Source organism: Leuresthes tenuis, unplaced genomic scaffold (genome assembly GCF_036924035.1).
Source record: "Leuresthes tenuis unplaced genomic scaffold, fLeuTen1.0.hap1 SCAF_7, whole genome shotgun sequence".
In the NCBI taxonomy this organism is placed as follows: domain Eukaryota; kingdom Metazoa; phylum Chordata; class Actinopteri; order Atheriniformes; family Atherinopsidae; genus Leuresthes; species Leuresthes tenuis.
The window spans coordinates 15,914,339-15,934,589 of record NW_027325361.1 but is presented as its reverse complement, the minus strand read 5'-3'; the positions used below and the strand labels follow the sequence as shown (position 1 = coordinate 15,934,589).

General features: G+C 40.2%; 2 protein-coding genes across 3 annotated transcripts; both read right to left on the bottom strand.

Moving 5' to 3' along the window:
• Positions 1 to 436: 436 nt before the first annotated feature.
• LOC140311923 (fizzy-related protein homolog) lies at positions 437 to 6,332 on the bottom strand. 2 transcript variants are annotated; one of them, XM_072389525.1, is made up of 14 exons: positions 6,157 to 6,332; positions 5,310 to 5,419; positions 5,002 to 5,130; positions 4,115 to 4,178; positions 3,182 to 3,312; positions 2,887 to 2,969; positions 2,567 to 2,750; positions 2,410 to 2,475; positions 2,206 to 2,308; positions 1,929 to 2,113; positions 1,611 to 1,844; positions 1,373 to 1,477; positions 1,183 to 1,275; positions 437 to 1,088 (listed from the first exon to the last, which is right to left on the bottom strand). In XM_072389525.1, the coding sequence occupies exons 2-14, from the start codon at positions 5,376 to 5,378 to the stop codon at positions 1,047 to 1,049; spliced, it is 1,488 nt and encodes a 495-aa protein (XP_072245626.1). In that variant the 5' UTR covers positions 5,379 to 5,419; positions 6,157 to 6,332; the 3' UTR covers positions 437 to 1,046. The 2 variants fall into 2 exon arrangements, with proteins under 2 accessions (XP_072245626.1, XP_072245627.1); XM_072389526.1 differs by having other exon boundaries at positions 3,182 to 3,309.
• A 7,895-nt stretch (positions 6,333 to 14,227) lies between these two features.
• rx1 (retinal homeobox gene 1) lies at positions 14,228 to 19,697 on the bottom strand. The gene is made up of 3 exons (XM_072388691.1): positions 19,391 to 19,697; positions 16,207 to 16,463; positions 14,228 to 14,737 (listed from the first exon to the last, which is right to left on the bottom strand). Exons 1-3 carry the CDS (start codon positions 19,695 to 19,697, stop codon positions 14,228 to 14,230), a joined length of 1,074 nt encoding a protein of 357 aa, XP_072244792.1.
• Between the last annotated feature and the right edge of the window lie 554 nt (positions 19,698 to 20,251).

The window sequence follows — 20,251 nt, the reverse complement described above, 5'->3', positions numbered from 1 at the left end:
GGGATCATAAACAGTGACATTTTTGTCCATACCATATTTAGTTGATCCAAAAATTGACCAGTCGTATCTGCACATTGTAACATATCTTCTGGTGCTTGATATTAGGTAGTAAGCTCAACTACAAAATTACTACCCAAAAGCTCATGCATGAATCTTATCAACTAACCAATTTGCCTTAATTCATTCATATAATTGGTGTGAGCAAAACAGAAACAGTCAAACACTTATAATGTACATGAAAGTATTAGATTAATCTGTTTTCTTCATACACAGGCAAACTGGGTGTTAAACTATTAGTTTAGTAATATGATTCTATTATTCTCAAGCTGAAGAATGTAAAAGCTGCAATGTTATAAAGTCAATCAATCAATCAAAAAAATGGTACAAAACATATCATTAAAAAAAATAACACGTGCGTGAAGTTGGACACAGGGTCTTCTGTTCTTCCATCTTTTATTTATTGATGCTCCAAAGAATCACCAACATTATATGTCCAAATGCTCAGCATTAGACTTTATGGAAACACAAGCAAAGCAGCATTTTTCCAGCCAGCCACTCGAAACAAAAGTCTTCAAGGTTTCACTGCAATCACTGTGTTTAGTTTTTCCTATTTTAGTCATGACACGATATGGCATTCGTCTCCACAGCATCTCCAACCTTATTATCAAGTCTCTGAAAGGTTTATCATGTAACAAGTGCGTTAAATAAATTAGACATGATATACACAAAAAAACGTGATGTCAACATCTCAGATGCACCTTCAACGAAAATATTATCACAATGTTTTTAAGAAAGGCTTACAATTTGAGTTGGGAATACAAAAAAAAAAGAAGAAATCAAGCCACTTTTGGCTCGTTTTCAAAAGTTTTTCTTAAAAAAAAATGTATACAATCATAATCAGGGCTGACAAGTCAGGACAAATTTCCCCCTAAAAAATTGCTCCATTCATTTCACTTGTCCTTTGTACTTTCTGTGTTTAGCACCACATTGATGATCTATCCATTGAATCCCAGTAGAGTCCTTTTTTTTTTATTATTTGTAAACTGTTACCGTATCCTAGTAAAGAGATTTAAAACGGACACGGATTCCTGCAAAAAAGAAAAAAAAAGCCTTGGTTAATGATTTAGCAGATACACCAGCGTGTGTAGCCACACAGTGCTAACCTCAGCGGAGCTTTCTCACCTTTGTTGAACGTGTTTTACTGAAAACATTCCAGAAACGCAAGGTCTCGTCTCCGGCACCTGTAACTATTGCTTCGCCGTCTGGGGACATGGCCTAATAGTTGAAGAGAAAAAAAAAAGCTTCAATTATGAGTTTGCCTGCTGTTCTGGCAAATGTGACCTATAGCAAAAAAAAAAAAACACACACTGACCAGGTAGAGCACTCTGTAGGAATGTCCTGTGAGCTTGGCCACCTGAGTGAGAGCTGGATATTTCCACACCAAGATCTGGTTCTGAGAGTACCCGTGGGTGCTTACCTGCAAGACAAGAGAGCAAGCGTTGGTGCTTTATACTGAACTGCATAGTGAATTAGGTGAATATACTAGATGGAGATTAGGTAATGAATCATTCTAAATCAGTTGCCCACGGTGTGAATATGGAGTCACTTACCAGCTCATTAGCATGTTTGGACCAGGCCAGGTTGCAGACCTGTGAGCCAGTGTCCATACACTGCAGCGGCTGCGATGTCAGGGTATTCCAAAATCGAATGCAGCGGTCAGCAGTGCCGCCACCAGAGGCCAGGAGGCCGTGTTGATGAGGGGACCAGGCGATGGCTTTTACTGCAGCCAGGTGATCCGTGTATGTCTGCACAGGGCTCAGCGACGAGTGGTTCCACACCAGCAGCTGGGAGCATAAACCGACCCCCCCCTGGGTTAGGGAACACAGTGAGCCAACAAACACAGTGACAAGTTCTACAAAGATAAATACCTTATTGTCGTTGCCGCCCGAAGCAAGCAGCTGATGGTCAGTGCTCCACTTCAAGCCACACACTTCCTGTCTGTGTCCCTGTAGCCGTCTCTCTGACTGCAGCGGAGGCGTCCGGATGTCTCTTTGAAGAATCATACGATCACGGCTTCCCGAAGACAACTGGTCTGCGTTCCACGCCAACGCTCCTATGAACAGAGTAAGATTTAATGTTTGCAGGGTCAAGCTTTTAAGAATCATTTTCATGGTTAAATGCTTCAATTCACAGCACACTTCTCACCAACTCTGGCAGTATGCCCTTCCAGTGCAAAGAGCTTTTTGCCAGCACCGGCATCCCAGATCTGAACATAGCCTTTATGCGTCCCCACAGCCACAAGATTTCCCTGAAGACACAAAGCCACATTTTCAGTAAGAAAAAAAAACAAAAAAAACAACTGAAATGAAAATCCACCATCGCAGTTTTCTGTACGCCGCTTAGACCCACCCTTTCAGACCATCCGACTGATGTGACCGAGTCCCCCTCCACAGATAAATCGCACAGCCTCGTCACCTGAGGAGAACATCGTTCAAGCGCATGAGTCAACTACTCCTGCCAGGTAAGAGAAACATAGCATGACAGACACAGTCACATCCTGCAGTACCTGGCTGGTGCAGGCACTCCAAAGGTAAACACATGTGCCGAGCCCGACGCTCAGCACGTTGAGGGATGACCAGTCCACCAGGTTGAGGTAAAAGTCATCCTGCAGCTCTGGAGCATCCAGGACTTTAAAGGGGATCTTGGATATCTTTCGAGTTGGCTTCCTTGGTGAACGCAACAATTTCTGACTGCAATGCAGGCATTTTTATTTAAATGTTCTTGCTTTTTCTCCAGGGTTCAACATCAACATGATCATAAAATAAGCATATATATATATATATATATATATATATATATATATATATAAAAACAAAGGTCTCCTACCTTTTATTGCTCACAGGCGACAGAGAGTAGGGAGAGATGTTGCTGCTGTCATCAGGTGATGACCTTTTGCTGTTGAGTGAATACTGCTCAACAAATAAGAAGAAAGTTGTTTTTCTTATCAGTTTCACTAGAAAAAAATCCAACCATCAAAGAAAGAAAAGATACACTGGCTGATCTTGTTTGTGTCCCTACTCCAGATTCCACCTGCATACATTACGTGTCTACGTTCTAAAAAATGACACATGAAGGATTTCTATGTTCGGTCTATAAGGAGTAGAACAGAAAATACTCATACAGTGAAGAGACTCCTCGTCTCAGGCGTTGATGGCTGTAGACGTCTGTCCTCTGTCTGAGGGTCCTGGATCTTCTCTATTCCTGCTCCCAGCAGCTCATTCTTCAGTAAAGCAGAGTAGGCCAGCCCGTCTGCTACAAGCACAACAGTAGATTTTGATTCAAGAGACAGCACAAACAGGCATGAAAAGACTAAATGCCCATAAGCGCTGGCCTGTATTACGAAGCCGGATAAGTGGCTCAGTGAGGTAACTTCAGGTTCAGTATCACAAAATAGGTTCACTTCTTACCAGGTTGTATCACCGTGGCAACTTATGCTGGAAACTTTAAGGGGAAGCCTTTCCAACTCTGGAGCAGGTTAGGTTTTCAGATGGGAGATCAACACATTTAAAAGCATCGCCTCCAAACTTATCAATTCTGTTTGAAAATGAAGGAGACATTGGAGCGTGAACAGTGAGAAAGCCTCTCTCTAACTCCAACTGGAGTGAAAGACCGATCACTCTGTTCGACTTTTACTGGGAAGCGTCTTTATAAGAGATGTGTCAGCCGAAGGGAACACTTAGGTAGTCTAGAAAAGAGGCCGAATCCTCTAATGCTTGTTCCTGCTTAAGGATTTGCAACTACCATTAATTACTTTATCATAATCATAACTAAAATACAAAATATTGTGTTGCCTTTTTCACAGACATTATATGAGTGAGCAGTGTATCAAATTTGAAAAAGCCAGGATGACAGAAAAGGAACTGACGGTTACAAAAAACCCACTGGTCTGAATCACTTTTATGCCTTTCAAAACAACAAGAGTTACATCTGACAGGAAGGTTAGGGTTAGTTAAACCAGATCACCCAAACATACCTTGGCTGTGTTGAACCTGCTTCACAGTATGGAACTTAGGTCACAGAACTACCAAAGTAAGAATCCCAAAAAGTTGTTTACCTTTGGTATTATCTGAAGAGGCATCCTTTGTTTTTCTGTTCTGACTTGGTGACTTCTCATTTTCCTAATTAAAAAAAAAATAAAAATCATATACAGTAAATACTGTTCTCGAACTGAGGCCTACTTTTCTCACAGAGCTGCACCCAGACACACTCCAACATGTAGACTTTACAAACACCTTTGGAAATCTTGTTGAAGCCGATTTACCACTTTTCAATCTCGAGACCAAGACTCTCGAGATTGAAAACTGTCAAATTAAAAATATATAATTAATTAATTTGGCAACTGTGGCTCCACTGTGCCCACTTTGCACCATATAAAGATTGAAGAAAACAATAAAATCAAATAAGGGAAGTGAACACTGGAACAACACGTGCCTGCAATTTTGAAAAAAATAAATTATTATTATATCTTAAATATTGTTTTTGAGACTGTCTGAAAGCAAAAAGCTATTTGGCCAGCTGACCTAACATATTTACTACATAATAATCAACGCGTGCAAAAGAATCAAAAACACACTTCCAGGTTGTTCAATGGAAATCTGCCATTAAGGGAATGTGGTCTATCAGACAAACTGGCTGCCAAGTTCTCATGACCTACATCAAACCGAGACATTTTGGGTTACGTTGCAGCTGATTGAAGGAGAGGCAAGAAAAGTTCCCAGCATACTGTCCTGTACTGACAAATTTTTTTTAAAGGCCATTAATAAAAATCCAGGTGACAAGCTGGTCTGGAGAATGAAAGCTTTGCCACGCTGAAGAATCTAAAATTTCAAATATTTGACTTTATGTGTCCTAACAGTGACTTGTGCTGTATATGCTTATGCTACTCTCTCTTAGAAAACCCCACACACACTGCTAAACAATTCACATATAACAGTTTCATACATTGATCCTGTGGAAGTTGATGTTCCAATTGGCTCCAGCTCTGGTTGGAATAAATCTGTCCCCAAGCTTACTGGGTGAGGACAACGGGGAGCCGGTCGGTGTCCAACTGTGCAGACTTGGTGGCAGCTTCTGCAACATCGACACATTTTTACAAGCATTAACTGAAGTTGGCTACAAATGTATAGACACTGGATCTTCTTTTTTAAAAAAAAAAAAGGGAATTTATAATCTCAACGGATATTATCACACGTTCAATGATGATGAGGAGCATCAGGAAGAGAGAGGAAAAGAGAACAATATCGACTCACAACAGGGCTCAAGTTGTCATTCTGAATGTTGATCTGGCGGAGCAGCCGATGTTCATATTCAGGATCCATCCTAGACCCTCAGCCCACCGCCACAGGCTGGGAAGACGGACCTGACAGAAACACAACAAGTTGCTATAACATGTGGCAACACTGTCTCTGCAAGAGTTGTTTGAGTTGATCAGCTGTAAATGCGGAGTATGTAAAAAGCCTTTCAAATGCATTGGAAAAAGCTTTGAGATGTTTAAAGAGAAAAATTGTGGCTTCATTTGTTAAAGTAATCCAAAAATTCGCATATTATTCATTAGTTCCTTTTTTTTGTAGGCAAACCAGTCAATGTTAGTCCGTAATCTTTATTCAGTGACTGACTTAACGTCATTTAAACTAACCCTGTCAGTGTTAAAGATAGACACAAAAATATAACGGCGTGATCCCAATAATAAGGTTTTAATACCAGGAAATTAGATTTGGAAGTAATTTAGCTTGTCGTTGACAGGATAAAACAACATAAGATACATTTTGAAGAAGCTGCACTTTTAAAGGTCGCCTGCAATTTCTACCTAGAACACAATACAAAATGTTCAGCAAATAACTGTATTGTACCTGCCTGTCATGTTTTCCATACTATCTTAAATTCAGAGTTGAACCAGACCAGTGTTGGTTTAATATACTCTGATTATTTGTCACGATGTTTAAATAATCTTTTCACACTTACAGACGCTTTTCCGCAGCTGTTTTGTCAAATTGTCTTCGTTCTTGCTATGTTTATTTTAAATCAGCCAGATGCAGATAACTGCGCTAGCTAACGTCGCTACAAGCTACTTTAGTCCTAAATGTACAGACAACATACCTCCAACGAACCAGCCGATCCCTACAACCGCCACACACAAACACCAGAAGCAACACGGAGTTCAGAGGATCCTACCCGATATATTAAATCATATTTACTCTAAGATTTCAGCTAGTTTTTGTAATTCAGTTTGGCGAAGGCGTACATGACATTGCATTGTGGGACTTTTCGTGACGTAAACCACTCAAATCAAAACACGGAAATGCTTCAAGTGTTGCAAGTGTGAGTTTTTCACTTATAATTTTTCATTTGATTTTTTTATACAGTATTGCTGACCCTTTAAATAGCATTTGACTCCAGAGGGAAACATTTATCATTTTCCAATTTCAATTAAAGTGATTTATAACGGTGAAAGTCTTCCGGTTGGCAGCTCATAACCAATAGTTCCAGGTCTAATAATGAACTGTGACTAATTCAGCTACACGAGTCCTGTTGAAAATAATGTAGTGAATCCAATGCATTTTAAACTTTATAAAACGCCTAAATGTGAACAAATAATTTGTGTCCTCAGTTTTATTGTCGTGTCAAAGTGTCAAACATAGAGGGCGCATCAGATCCACATTTAAGTTGTACCCATATGAGGGCAGTTGGAGTTGTAGCCTGAACTCACAGATTACTAGTTATAGGTAAAAACGTACAATTCAATGTAACTATATCAATTACTGTGATTATCACATTTGATATATTTTTTAAAGCATTTCCAACAAATGTTTTTAGCTGTACAATACAGCTGAAAATTACAGGGGGCCCTGAGATGCAAACACAACAACAAAACACAACATTTCAGTGGCAGACGCACAAGATAAAAACTGACATTTTTAATACACAACATTTCAGTAAATGCAACATCTAAACAAAAGAAAACAATATTTTGAGAGCACAACAGGAAAAAAATGTCAAGTCGAAGAATTGTAACAAGATTCTTCTTGAAATGTTACATCTTGTGATATGTTACCATGTTTCTGTTTTGCTGTCATGTTTCCTGAGATGGTTTTGGTACAGATGTGTTCTGACTGAAATGATTGTGTTTGGAACCTAGCAGTATATTCCAGGCCGTATAAATCTTACAATAGTAAACGATACAATTACCATCAAATATTTGATACATTTTTTTCTCAGTTTGATCTGAGCAACCTACATGAACTTGAATGTAGTCTGTCTGCACCATAAACTATTTACAAGATCTTTCTATAGGGTCGATGACTTTTCTGGCCCGTCTTGTATTGGTAATACAGCACCTGAAGAGGGCATTCCTGCACAGTGAACTACAAAGCAACAGAATAAAAGTTACATCACATACATTATATTTATATACACTTACATTTGACACATCCAGGTTGGCACATGTTGAACACACACATACACAGGGTCACACACTCATGGAGACAGATGCCATACACTGGAGCAGTGGGCAGCTAATCACAGCGCCCGGGGAGCATGGGGGTACGGTGCCTTGCTCAAGGGCACCTCAGCCATGGCAAGGAGGTGGACTGCCACCCCTCCAGCTGTCAGTTCACCACTCTTTTTTGGGCAGCTAGAGTGATGAATCAAACATCCGACCTTCCGGTTATTGGACGACCCACTCTAACTACTGAGCCACGTCTGCCATGATTTAGTGCACTGTCACCACACCGCAAGTCGTGTTGCATGTTCTCTCTGTGCATGCATGGACTCACTCTGGGTACGCTGGCTTCCTTGCACCTTCCAAAAACATGCATGTTAGGTTAATCAGTGGTTCTAAATTGCCTGTAGGTGTGAGTGCAAGTGTTCATGGTTGTTTGTCTCTGTGTTTGCCCTTTGATGAACTTGGATGGATCGACATTATATTTGAATGCAACCCTTTCTTATTACCAAGATTTTAATTAGCCACTGTGATTAACTATCTTATTTTCCTTCTAATTGTAGCCGACTGCATTTTCAGTTATAACTAGATCCAGCTCAGGATGCTTTACCTCCAAAAGTCTCAAATAAGCCTAATTTTTCTTAATGAATTTATCTGAACCAATGGCTTTAGCTCACATGTTTTGCCTGCAATCTGACAAACAAATTGACCTCTTGTGTTACAGTCAAAGCACACCACAGAACACATGCCATCAGTAATATTAACGAATGTGCTTCATTGATCCTATGCAGGGATGTCTAAGTATAGTAATGAGACAATTTCTGCAGAACAAATTCTCTCTCCATTACACATTCCTCTGTGGTTTATAATCTAATATCTTGCCAAAGGTGAATGCTTCTCTCGGTGGGATTAAAGATCCACTTCACTGAACTGTTTTGGGCTCATTATTTGTTGCCAATCCTGTTAAACAGAGAACAGTAAAATCCAAACTGTTCAGAGAAAAAAAAAAAAACCTGCAGATGCATGATGAAATATTCTATAATCTAATCAAGTGCGAAGCCTGGTCGTGGTTTATCACAGTTCCAATATATATTTAGATCCACTTCCCTGTCTCCTGGATTCTATTTCAACCATATTCAGCAGAATATGTGCGTGTGTGTGTTCATGTCTGGAATAAATTAAATTTGCAAATCCAAAAACTATGCTGAATGTATTTTTCTGCCATCATCCCATTCTACACAATAATGCAGTCTCTGAAATGCACAGCTAATGACCATGTAGTATTAACAAAGAGCCTTTAGCGCTGGCAATTGTAGTGATAATAATCACATGCTGAGCACACAGAGGGCCCCCTGTAAACTTCACTGTGTGTTTTCTGGTGAGTGAGCCTATAGAAATGTACCACATCAGACACATAGCATAGTTATACAAGTGTGAAGGAAGCATAACCCACACTCTCAGTCTGTCTATCTGTCTCTGTCTGACAGACACACCCTCAAAGCACTGGCGCCAACAACCCCCCGCCTCACCACCTCACCCTTCCACCCCCCCTTAACTGACCTCTAATTATGTCATGCGAAAAAGCTGTGTCCCATTGAAAAGCTCTCTTAATCAAACCCAATTAATTCCGCTATTTTCCCTTATTATCCTTTGCAAGGAACGCGTCCTTCCAATAAGACTGTTAACTCCAGCCGTGGCTCTTTCAGATCTACTGGAGTGCAGGAGCAAAATAATAGACTGCACAATTAATCAATTAGTCATTAGGCACTCAATTGTTTCTGATGAACACCATCACTGTGTAGTAGAGTTGAGTTAGGTCTTTCTCAGTGGTAATCTCCACAAGCAATTCAGTCAACAATCTTCATTCATATGACTTTTACAGCTAGATCAAATATAAAAGGGAGAAGGAAGTGGCAACCATTACCTCACTTCTTATGATCTTAGATTGTTGCTGATAATGAGAATCATGCACTTGTATGCACTTTGTTATTTTCTGTTTTGTTCAAGTGGTGAGTCTAGTCATCATCTTGATGAGTAAACTGCAGGTCAGAGATCATTTCACAGTCAGAAGGAACAGATAAACGAGTTACCTCTCAGCTGAAACCTCATAGACTTCACGTCTGAATAACTCACATTTGATTTTACACTCTACAGAAGAACTTTCAGGATTTTCTTGGTGATCTGTTGGTTTTGATTCAATTAAGCTTTGATTGTGGTCATTTTTATCAAGCCTATACAAGAAGCACTTTCAATGTACAGGCTCAGTAATTAAACATTGAATTCAAGAATTCAAATCTCATTTGAGATCAGACCTTTATGCAATCACGACTGAAGAAATTGGAGATGATACGGCTGTCAAGTCTCAAGTAAAGTATCAAGTATCTTCATAGAGCGACTAAAAGCAGTGAAAACTTTTGGAAAATGTGTGTTTATATTTTGGAATTACCGGGATTTCTACTTTGATAACTCAAAGATTGTGGTTGTATCATCTCTGTATGAACCTATATTCTATAGCTATACTGTAGCATATACTTACACACATACAAGCACTTAATTTATTATAAAAGTGTTCAGTTCCTTTTTTTTTTTCTCAAACATGAATTTGTGCAACATGCAACTTCAGTTTAATTTGCCCACAGAAGATTTAGGTGTTGTGAAATATTCTATATATATATCTATTTATTCATTCAGTTTGTTTCATGCAAATTTTCCCCATATATAGACAGAGAGCACTGTCTGGTCCAAATATAATTTTCCAGCCACTTGAAGTTTCGAAATCTATATCATGCTATTTTTAAAGTGAGGTGTGATTCACAACAATCAGTCTGCCTCAAGCAGAGCAAACTTTACCAATAACTAGATGTATACCTTTGTTTATGGGGAAGGGTACTTCCCACTCGGCCTCTTAGCTCCTTTACCCATTAAGCCTTTACACAACATATGAGTATACCTGTTCCTGTGTTTTGAAGCCACATCGTGGCTTGATAGGTTCAATGAAATATCTGATTCAGATAAGTTAGAAGCTCAGAAGTTCTCTTATCGTCTCCATTCTGCCTGTTTGTTATTAGTTTTATCAGGTTTAGCATGTCTGTGAATATGATTTAGATTATAGCATCAGACAATTTGGAGGGGTCACTGAAGTAAAGATGGTAACTCAAAAGGAATTGCAATTGTTTTTTTTCTACTGTCTGTAACACTACATTCTGTCTCCAAGTGTCCAGCCTCTAGTAAACATATCTTTGCTAACATGAACAGTTTTGCTTCTCTTGCTTGCAGGTGAATATCACATGAAAGACAAAAGATTTTTGGTCACTGAACAATTTATTTCCATGTGGGGAGACAGACTTATGCTTTTCACTGTATCAAGGACAGGGAGGATTAAAGGCTGTGTTTCTGCATCTTACTGACAACAACCTTTTTGTTATCTTGAGATTAATTGTTTGAGATCAAAACCGATTTTCTGTCAAATCCACATGTCCAAATCAGATTAAGGATGTTTTAGGGAGCACATGAGTAATATTGCGATGCAGAATATATATGCTGGGAGCATCAACATAGTGTTAAAAGTTCCATTTGGCTCCCGTTAGAATGTATGTCGTACATTTTGTGTTTGTAAAGCAGAGAGCAACTCTTCATCAGAACTTATTTTTCATGTTGCTGCTCTTTTTCCCATGCTTTCCTTTGTGGCACTCACTCCGGCTCAACGCATGCCTACCCTGGCCCCCGGCTGTGACTATAGCCCCGAGCCCCGACCCGGCCCCAGCCGAGCAGTGCCAAGCTGTCCAGCTCTTAGTTAGTGTCTGTTCAAACCCAACTCGGCTCGGCCCAGCCCGGGTACTAATCCCTGGGGCTGTCAGAGGACCCCGCTCTGAACTCATCCTGCAACACAGGAAAACGCTCTAATTGGGGGATTTTCTACATCATTAACCCTGATGAGCAGCCATCCCACCAACCCTCCCTTCTTTTCTCTTCCTCTCCACTCTCCTCCTCTCTCTGTCTTTCTCTTACACTCCCACACTTTTCTTCAATCTAATCTCTTTCTTAATGTTTTCGCTTTTTCCTTTCTCCCATTCTGACCGCCTTACATTGTTGGTCACTTTTATCCTCATTTTTACTATTTTAATATCTGTACAGCACTTTCAAATATGATGGAACAACCTGAAATAACATGTAAAACGTTCCAAAGGCTACAAGTCTCACTAATCTTGTGAACTTGTTATATCTAAAAAAATGTTGCTAAATCATGCAACAGATTGAATTAGTTTTCCAAAGATAGACATTCTGTCAGAGAAACTAAGTGCTGTAAGACTGAATATTTCTAGGAAAATCAGATGCTGAGCTCTGTGACCCGATTGAGAGTCACAAGCCAACCTCACACAAACATTGCGTTAAGCAGGATCTAATCATTTTGCAACATGTCAAAAATCATAAAAACATTGCCCTGTTGCATCCACCGGCTTAACCATATGGTCCTCAAAGTGAGGTCTATTCAGGCCTCCATCTGTCCAGGAAAGTGATTCACACGCTGAGGAGGCCAGTAAGCACGGTGGCACTGGTCATCCTGTGAACATGTGTTGCAGCGGCTCAGCCTGCCGACAGGCCTGCCTGCCTGGGGGCAATTAGGGGAGCAGGGCCCTACGGTCAGAGGCCCCCCTAGGAAGCTCTGATTGATTGGAGTCTCATCTTCCTAACAGGCTGGCACCCTGCCACCAAACTAGGAACAGCAGAGAGCAGGGAGGGGTAATGAAAAGAAAGAGCTCTTAGATGACAGAGGGAGACAAGAAACACAAGCGGTAGCTAAAAAGAAAGAATGTCTGCCCATGTATGTCAGATGACAACGATTATACTGTAGTAATCTTGGATTGCTCTTTAGTCTTAGTAAGGACAAAAAAAACAGTGTGGGAATAAGTGCAGGGGTCAACATGAAAGCTCTGCAGTGAGAAAGTGGAGATAAACATTTCTATCAAACTATATTTATTCTGTAGATTTCAATTCTTTCCAGAGCATGAACATCAATAAATCCAGACAAAATCAGAAATAAAGAAATAGAACAATAACACTAAGACAGACATAACTAGGACATGCAAGACAATATCCTGTACATTTTCACATTTTCAACAAACAAACCTAAAACTGTTCTAGTGCAATTTTGTCCATTATCTAACCTTTGGCTTATTCTTGGTCCAAGATCAAATTTAATGTTTGTCCTAAAGATACTTTTAATGTGCAAGATAATCCTCAGATCTTGTATGGTGTCTAAAAACATCACTAATCAACAACACCAAAAAGCTAAGTGGAGCGATGATTAGCAGCGGCTGTGACACTATTTTCCCTGTTATCGGGTTACAAATCTTAAGATTCGCCAGAAACGAAAGTTCGTTGTTCCTGTCATTTCTGTCATTGGAAATCATATCAAAGAGAAATTTCCCAACAAGAAAACGGGAAGCTCCAACTATAAAGAAAATGGGTTTCAATGTTAACAAAAAAAGTGGGGGGGAGTTATGAAATTGCACATTGCAGTGATGGACTTACTCCGCATCCTTTACCAAGCCAAAAAAAAAGTATTTTTATTACTGCCCAAGTATTCCTTATTGATTTTAAGCCTGATTTTCTCTGCCTTTAAGATAATTAGTACTCAATTTAGCAACAGATGGTAAAAGACCAATACTGTGTCACTAATGACTGTCGCTACAATCCATGTTTCTAGTCGTTTGATCAAGAAAAAAAAAAAAAAAAAACTTCTATTACAAAATGAGTCTATTTAGTGCAGCCTGAAACCGTTTCTCCCCCCTTCAGTTTTAGACAATGGGGATACACTTGGATCAATTGTGCCAAACAAAGACTAAACTATGTGGGGTGATGCATGACACAGAGCTCTTTCTGCTGCCCTGCACGTACACGCAGCCACCCAGCACTGAATTGCCAACAGGTTTTTCTCCTCCAACTGCCACTCAAGCAAAAACAAAAAAAAGTTACTCCGCTGGCAAGCCTGTTTACTCCCTCCCTTCCTTCTTTAAAGCATCTCTGCATTATGTTTTGTGCGGGATAATTTTTGGTACATTCTCAGCCCTGGTCCATAAAGGTGGCAGCATCTCACTGATTCAACCTCCAACCAAATGATCTAATTTGCAGTTTGTGTGATCTCATATAGAAATGTTCTCTCCTCACTGAGCTTCACTTCCAGCAGTCATACCAGATTATCTAATCTATGCGCTCAAATATATGAATTTGGCAGTAAGTAGTAAGAGAAGCCATTTTAAACAAATAATGTGCGGAAAACCATATAAGTGGTCATGAATAAGGACAGTCAGCATGGCTGAAAAAAAATATTGTTTGTCATGACAAATAAATGTTTTTTTCATAAGGATATAAATTTAAATGTAGTAGTTCCTTGGGTGCAAACTGTGATGCGAGCAAGGGTCACCAAAAGGGGTTATTACAGCATCCAAGGCAATAGATTGAGAAGTGAAGAGATATTTGAATCTTGGCAGTTTCAAGTTAAAAATGCAACCACACATCAGGTTTCACTTTCATGTCCTTGAGATGAGGAGAAAAATGACAAATAATTAAAAGAAAGTCCTAAAAAATGTTCCTCAAATTTCACAGCTCAAAGTCCAATTCTTCTGCTCTGTATGCAGGAGACATGACTCCTGCCTTTTGAACCCTAAGATATTCATTCAGTGTTTCATTATCCCAGCAACACTTATCATGGACTGCCAGGTGTGTTGGTCACATAGGTTGCCAGGTCTTGTCCATTGACTGGATGTGTTCCTTGGCTTTCATTCTCAGTGCTGCGATACTAGAGCTGCGCTGGTCCACATCCTCCAGAGGGTACTTATCAGTGTACTGTGCTGAACACTGGTAAGGAGGAGGAGCCATACTCTGCATCCCCTGACCCATTGACGGATGAGGATGAGAGTGAGGGTGAGGATGAGGATGAGGATGAGGATGAGGATGAGAAGCATGGGGAGTAGCGTTGAGGAATCCGTGGCTTGGATAGCTGGGCTGGAGGCCTTGAGCTGGACCCATGAAGCCCGGAATGCTGTGGACAGGAGTAGCGCTGGACAGAGGAGAGGGCAGCCAGGGATCCAGGGGAAGGGAGTTGGTCATTGGACCCATGCTAGTGTGGACTGGGGCTGGACGGTTGAAGGAAAGCATGGGGGAGTCATGGAGCTTCATCGTGCTTGCATCCATCTTTTCCTGTCGACGCCATTTAGCTCTGCGATTCTGAAACCAGACCTGGAAAAGAAATGAAATATTATGATGAACATTTTGGGGTAGTACATAAAGCGCATGATTGTGTGCTATTTGTGTTTTCCAGAACTGAAAGCTGAAATCCATTTTGAGATTTTGCTTTCAAAATTTGGTCTCTTTCAGACAAGTGCATAGAAAACCTCTAAAATATTGATTAAACCATTTCAATTCATGGAAATCAGTAATATGTAAATAGTTATGGTCCTACATATCTACACATTCCCTTTCAGAACATTTTCAATGGAAAAAGACAATTGCTTTAATTCCAGCAAAAAAACTGGGGAAGTTTCTTGGTTATATGTATTGATTGAAATGATTAATTGTTGACATTACTTTAAGTCATTTAGACTAATTCTTCTGAGTAAACCAAGCAACTGTATAGATATAAAAAGGCAGATTTCTTTAGTTGAAAAGTGGCTATTGGAATGTATTTATATGAAATTAGTTATTTTAGCCATAATATTACATATACATATTACAAATATAGAGCTGATATAAACAATTTCTACATTAATTATAAATGATATTGTGTACTTAATGGACTTTAAAAGCATTAGTTCCAAATCTAACTTAATACATCTGGAAATCGTTTAATCTCGAACCATCTTTACACACAAGATTCTGTCAGATCAGATGCCATGAAGGTTTATCACAAAGTAAGACAACAAATGTTACCTTTTGGAAAATTTCCCAATAAAAGAGCCCTTTACATCACTAATATTCAACAACTAAAGTAGCATCTCTGAAACCTTATATGGTCTCAACAATGTAGAAATACAGCAAATATTTTAAGTCTGAAATGAAAAATAAAGCTACTTACAAGTGAGGAACAGAGCAGTAACTTGAATAATGATACTTCAGTACGCAGACTGGAGAAGTTGGGAACTAAAAAACAACCACTCTACCTTTTGAGTTACAATTCCAGTGAAATATCATGTAATAGCCTATGCTATGATACTGTAAGCGTGTTTCTGAAAAACATGACATTCAAGCAGCTAGACGGAGGATATCTGATGGCTGCACTACACCTTACAGCCAGTTACAAACACTATTTTGCCTCAAATTTTGCCCTTTGTTCCTGTAGCCTCTCCACTGTCTTGTCCTTGCTGCTCATTTAGGCTGAGTCTTAGCACTCGGAACCACTCAGCAGGCTTGCCTAATCATTTAGTATAATCTGCTCACTCGAACACTGCCAAGCCACAGGCAAAAGGCCAGGGGCTTTGGCTCAATATGGTGAACAAACAAGTTTAAGTCTGCAGGTTATCTAAGGTGATAAAGTTAAGACAATTGTATCAATAAGGAGACTTTCACTGTACAAGACAACAGCATCAAGCTATCTGACATAACAGTTGTTTACTAGAGGTATATTTGTGTTGTATTTGATGTAATAACAGCCTAACATAAGGGAAAATGGAAGAGAAGCAAATATTTCATGTAAATGCAGCTCATCTCACCTGGACTCGGACTTCAGGGAGGTTCACCTTCATGGCCAGCTCCTCTCGGCTGTACACGTCTGGGTAGTGGGACTTCTCAAAGGCACGCTCCAGCTCGTGCAGCTGGTAAGTGGTGAAGGTGGTACGGTTGCGTCTGTGTTTCTTCTTGGGCTGATCATCCTTGCATGACTCTGGAGACTTGCCTTCATCACTCTCTACTACACTCTTCCTCAGCCCACCCAGTTCCTCGTCACTCTTGTTTGCGTACAAGCCAGTGTCTGTTTGGAATATGAGAAAAAGTCATCAGCAACCCGTGCCGTCCTCCATATCTCCCACTACATTTTCAAAAACAGACTTAGTGAAACCGAGGAACAATTTAGAGAGACACAGAAAACAACCCATATTCGTGCGACTGTATCAACCACTTTCCAGCAGAGCACACATTAATCTGACACCTGCAACAATGGACTACTGTAGGTCAGTGAAGCAAGCAATGCCCTGAACCTCAAAGAAGCTCTGAGACATTCCTAACTGGATTTAGAGAAGTTGCTTCAAATCTTTATCTTCTCCAAAGGTAAATTGTTCTTAAGAAATATTTGGGAGATATTTGCTCCATTTTTTTGTGGACAGGGACGAATTTCACGTAGTGGTCTACCGTATCACAAGCAGTATGTAACAGCCAGTCTTAGCTACTTCTATTGGTCTCATTGATTACAATCAAAGTAAAAGCCACAAAAACAGATTGAAAATGTCTACATTGTCTACAGTTATGATGACCAGGTCCTGTTACACTACAAGGCTCTCACTGTAATGGTTCCCATTTCGGGATCCATTATATCATATCCTTTTCTCTACTCTGTGGGGGTGTTTTTACGATATAATTTGCTTCAATAAAATGAATAAATATATCTTACAGTGTCTGTTAGCGGATGTGGTTGTAAGTAAGTAAAGTGGACTTTAGATCAATCTTTAGTAATAATCTCTCTCCTTTTTTTTTTTTTTAATTGGTTCCACAGAAACAAGAAGTGAGACAAAGTGCTAGTTTATTTTGAACAGCATCATTTCAACTAAACCAATGAGCTAAAATGTGCTAAAAGCTCCGCAAAGCTTAAAGAAGCAGACTTGCACATTCTTTGTACCACAATGATGTATTGGTATTACAAAAAAGTCAGCAGCAGCAGTTTCATTCTTAATTCTGAGAGTTAATTTGCCTTGACAGTGAAGTTTGTAATTTGTGCTTGAACATCCGAACTCAACAGCCTAAGGACAGACAAGAACTCACAACCTTTTCTGAGCTTCAGCAGAACAACTGTGCACCAATCCTAATGTTAGCTTGTTTTTATTCAGGGGATACATGGATAGAGGCTTGGAAATGAAAAAAAAAAAGAGGTCACCATGGTCTTTCCACTGGCAAACAGGAGCAGCGGCAGAAGCAAAGCAACATTTGGGGGGTTGATTTATCCACCTCTCATTAAGCAACTATGACAAAGACCAGGCACTGACAAAGGCAGAGGTCAGGTCTGGTTCAGTGACCAGCTCTTGGCCTGTCAACCCGTTGCAGCCACCAGTCTGAAGTCTCGCCACTGTTTCTCAGCCAGGACAGCATCTCCGCACAGAGAAGAAGGGGTGGCTGACACCGGACACTGAAAAGCAGCTCATTCAGGCAGAACTGGACTGACTTCACAGGAAAGACAGATATAAAGAGAGTGATGTCATTGTTGCTGATGTATCTTATTTTAACAGAACAAAAGTGAATTTAAATCACTTAATTTCTCTGGTGGAGATGCATAGATAGATGGTTAGATCCATAACCAGGTCACAGAGATAACTTTTTCTTTTGTTTCTACCACAAAATCACCAACCACCTGCCTGATCCTGGAAATAGCCTCAGATTAAATGTTGTAAATTTGATTCTGAGACCGAATGATAACAATCACACCAGAATGAACTACTGTACAATCTAATCTGCACAGAAGAGCAGATTAGGGGGAATTCCACAAGGGGATGGGATTGGTCTTGGGGATATAAACCCCCTTCACCATCTTGTCCTGTGATTTATCTCTCAGTCCGCACTATTCAGTTAATGCAACGACCGCTACATGGCAACAGTATGCAACACTGACTCTAAATTTGCATATGAGTGGTTATTTTAATGCATAGAAATGGTGTCAACTTGTAATGGGATAACCTTCGACAAGTGTTCAAGTAATGACAGGATAAAAGACAACGATAATTACAGCTGCTGCCCTCTTCTCATGCAGAAGAATAGGACTGATTTCAACATGTTAATATGTATCAAAATTATGTTCAATTATTTGGTTTATAACGTTTTCATTGCACTATATTTGCAGTTGCTGAACCCCAGGATTTACCCCGAAGTTCAGGCCAGCTTTTGGCCCACTGTGTCTCATAGATGTTTTAGACAGTCTATCATTGTTTGATCACTTTTCAGAGGCTGTTTTGTTGAAACAGCTCTTTAAATCTTTTTAAATGTACGCTGTCTGTTACGCTTTTGATTCGTCTGCTAATGTTTCTGTGGCTACATTTAAAGCCTTATACATACTGTCTACACTGTTTATTTTTAGAATGAACCTAGACTGGTTTATTCTTGAATGGACAATGGCCAGTGGCCAGATAAGTTTATGGTCAACAGTCTAAATCAAAATCAAAAGGCCAGAGGCATGAATTTATCATTTCAGTGCTGGGGAAAAAAATTATCTATAAATCTGGTAAACACTGAAGATGACGTTTTCGTGTTTTACAATCAATATAAAAAAAAATCTGTTTCTTCATAAACTTTGGGAGTCATTGTCACACAAAATACACAAAATTACTCCTCCACATTTAACCCATCCAGACACTGGAGCGGTGGGCAGACATTCACAGCACCCGGGGAGCAAAGGGGGCACGGTACCTTGCTCAAGGGCACCTCAGCCATGGCAAGGAGGTGGACTGCCACCCCTCCAGCTGTCAGTTCACCAATCTTTGAGCAGTGAGAGTGGGAACTAAACCGCCAACCGTCAGGTTTTTGGACAACCCATTCTAACCACTGAGCCACAGCCGCTACTTCCCACGGCCTACAAACTCTAAAGCAGAGCATCAGTACTGACCAAAGTACTGGTGACTTCACCCAAAAGATAATTACTGCCTTGTGGTGTACAACAAAAAGCTTGTAATGACTGGAGGCCGGCATCACTTCACTCACCGTGGTACTGCTGCTGCTCTGTGCTGCTGTTCCTCACAGAGGAAACGTGTCCGCTGTAGGACGGATGTGACGAGGGCTCGTGCTGCTTCCCATGTTCGACCAGGCCATCGATGTTCACTTTGTGAGGCCCCGGGGCCCCAGTAGGACTTAACAAAGGGTCCTGGTCCTTACTGAATCCTAGGATGACATCAATGCTGTGGACGCGGCCTCCCACAGCAGCGCCCCCACCTTTCCCCATTTCGTGGAAGTTGCTTGGTGAGAGGCAGCTGTCGTCCACCATGCTCATGGTGTCCAGTGATAAATGCATTCGAGCGTTTGGGCAACAACCCGGGCCTGCGGACAGAAGGAAAAGGTGTAGGGGATGAACTACAGGAGGTCAGAGATCACGTTGTTAAGCTTGATAATTCTCTGTTCAATCCCTCTACACCTCTAAACCTGATTATCATGTACAAAGCTCCAGGCAATTGAGAGGTCACCCCTTATACTGTAAAAGAAAAGTAACCTAACAATATCACCGTTTTCACTTTTCTATGAATGGTCAGAACCTAGAGCCACGCAGCACTTTTTATGAATATGAAATCACGTGTTAAGTTAATTTCACACCTCTCATTCAACTAAAGACAGATTTAATGGGTGTTCTCCAAACACGAGACAAATATGTGCATTTAACCTTGTAATGACAAAACAATAAGCCGGTCAAGTGTTTGTAACGACGCATGTAATGTCTGCTGTTACAGGATGTTCTTCAACACAGTTTACACACAAACTATTCAATATTTGATACAGAAATTGCTGATAAACTAGGACGACGTGTTAGGATAAAATATGCATGCAGATGAAAATTATGAAAAGTAATTGAGT

Coding starts and splice junctions, on each gene's coding strand:
- LOC140311923 (XM_072389525.1), bottom strand. CDS start 5,378: ATGGATCCTGAATATGAACATCGGCTGCTCCGCCAGATCAACATTCAG. Junction 2,751..2,886: donor TCGCCTGTGAGCAATAAAAG/GTAGGAGACCTT, acceptor CCTGCATTGCAG/TCAGAAATTGTTGCGTTCAC. Junction 2,114..2,205: donor AGGGCATACTGCCAGAGTTG/GTGAGAAGTGTG, acceptor CTCTGTTCATAG/GAGCGTTGGCGTGGAACGCA.
- rx1 (XM_072388691.1), bottom strand. CDS start 19,697: ATGCATTTATCACTGGACACCATGAGCATGGTGGACGACAGCTGCCTC. Junction 16,464..19,390: donor AGAGCAGCAGCAGTACCACG/GTGAGTGAAGTG, acceptor TATTCCAAACAG/ACACTGGCTTGTACGCAAAC. Junction 14,738..16,206: donor TCCCTGAAGTCCGAGTCCAG/GTGAGATGAGCT, acceptor TTTCTTTTCCAG/GTCTGGTTTCAGAATCGCAG.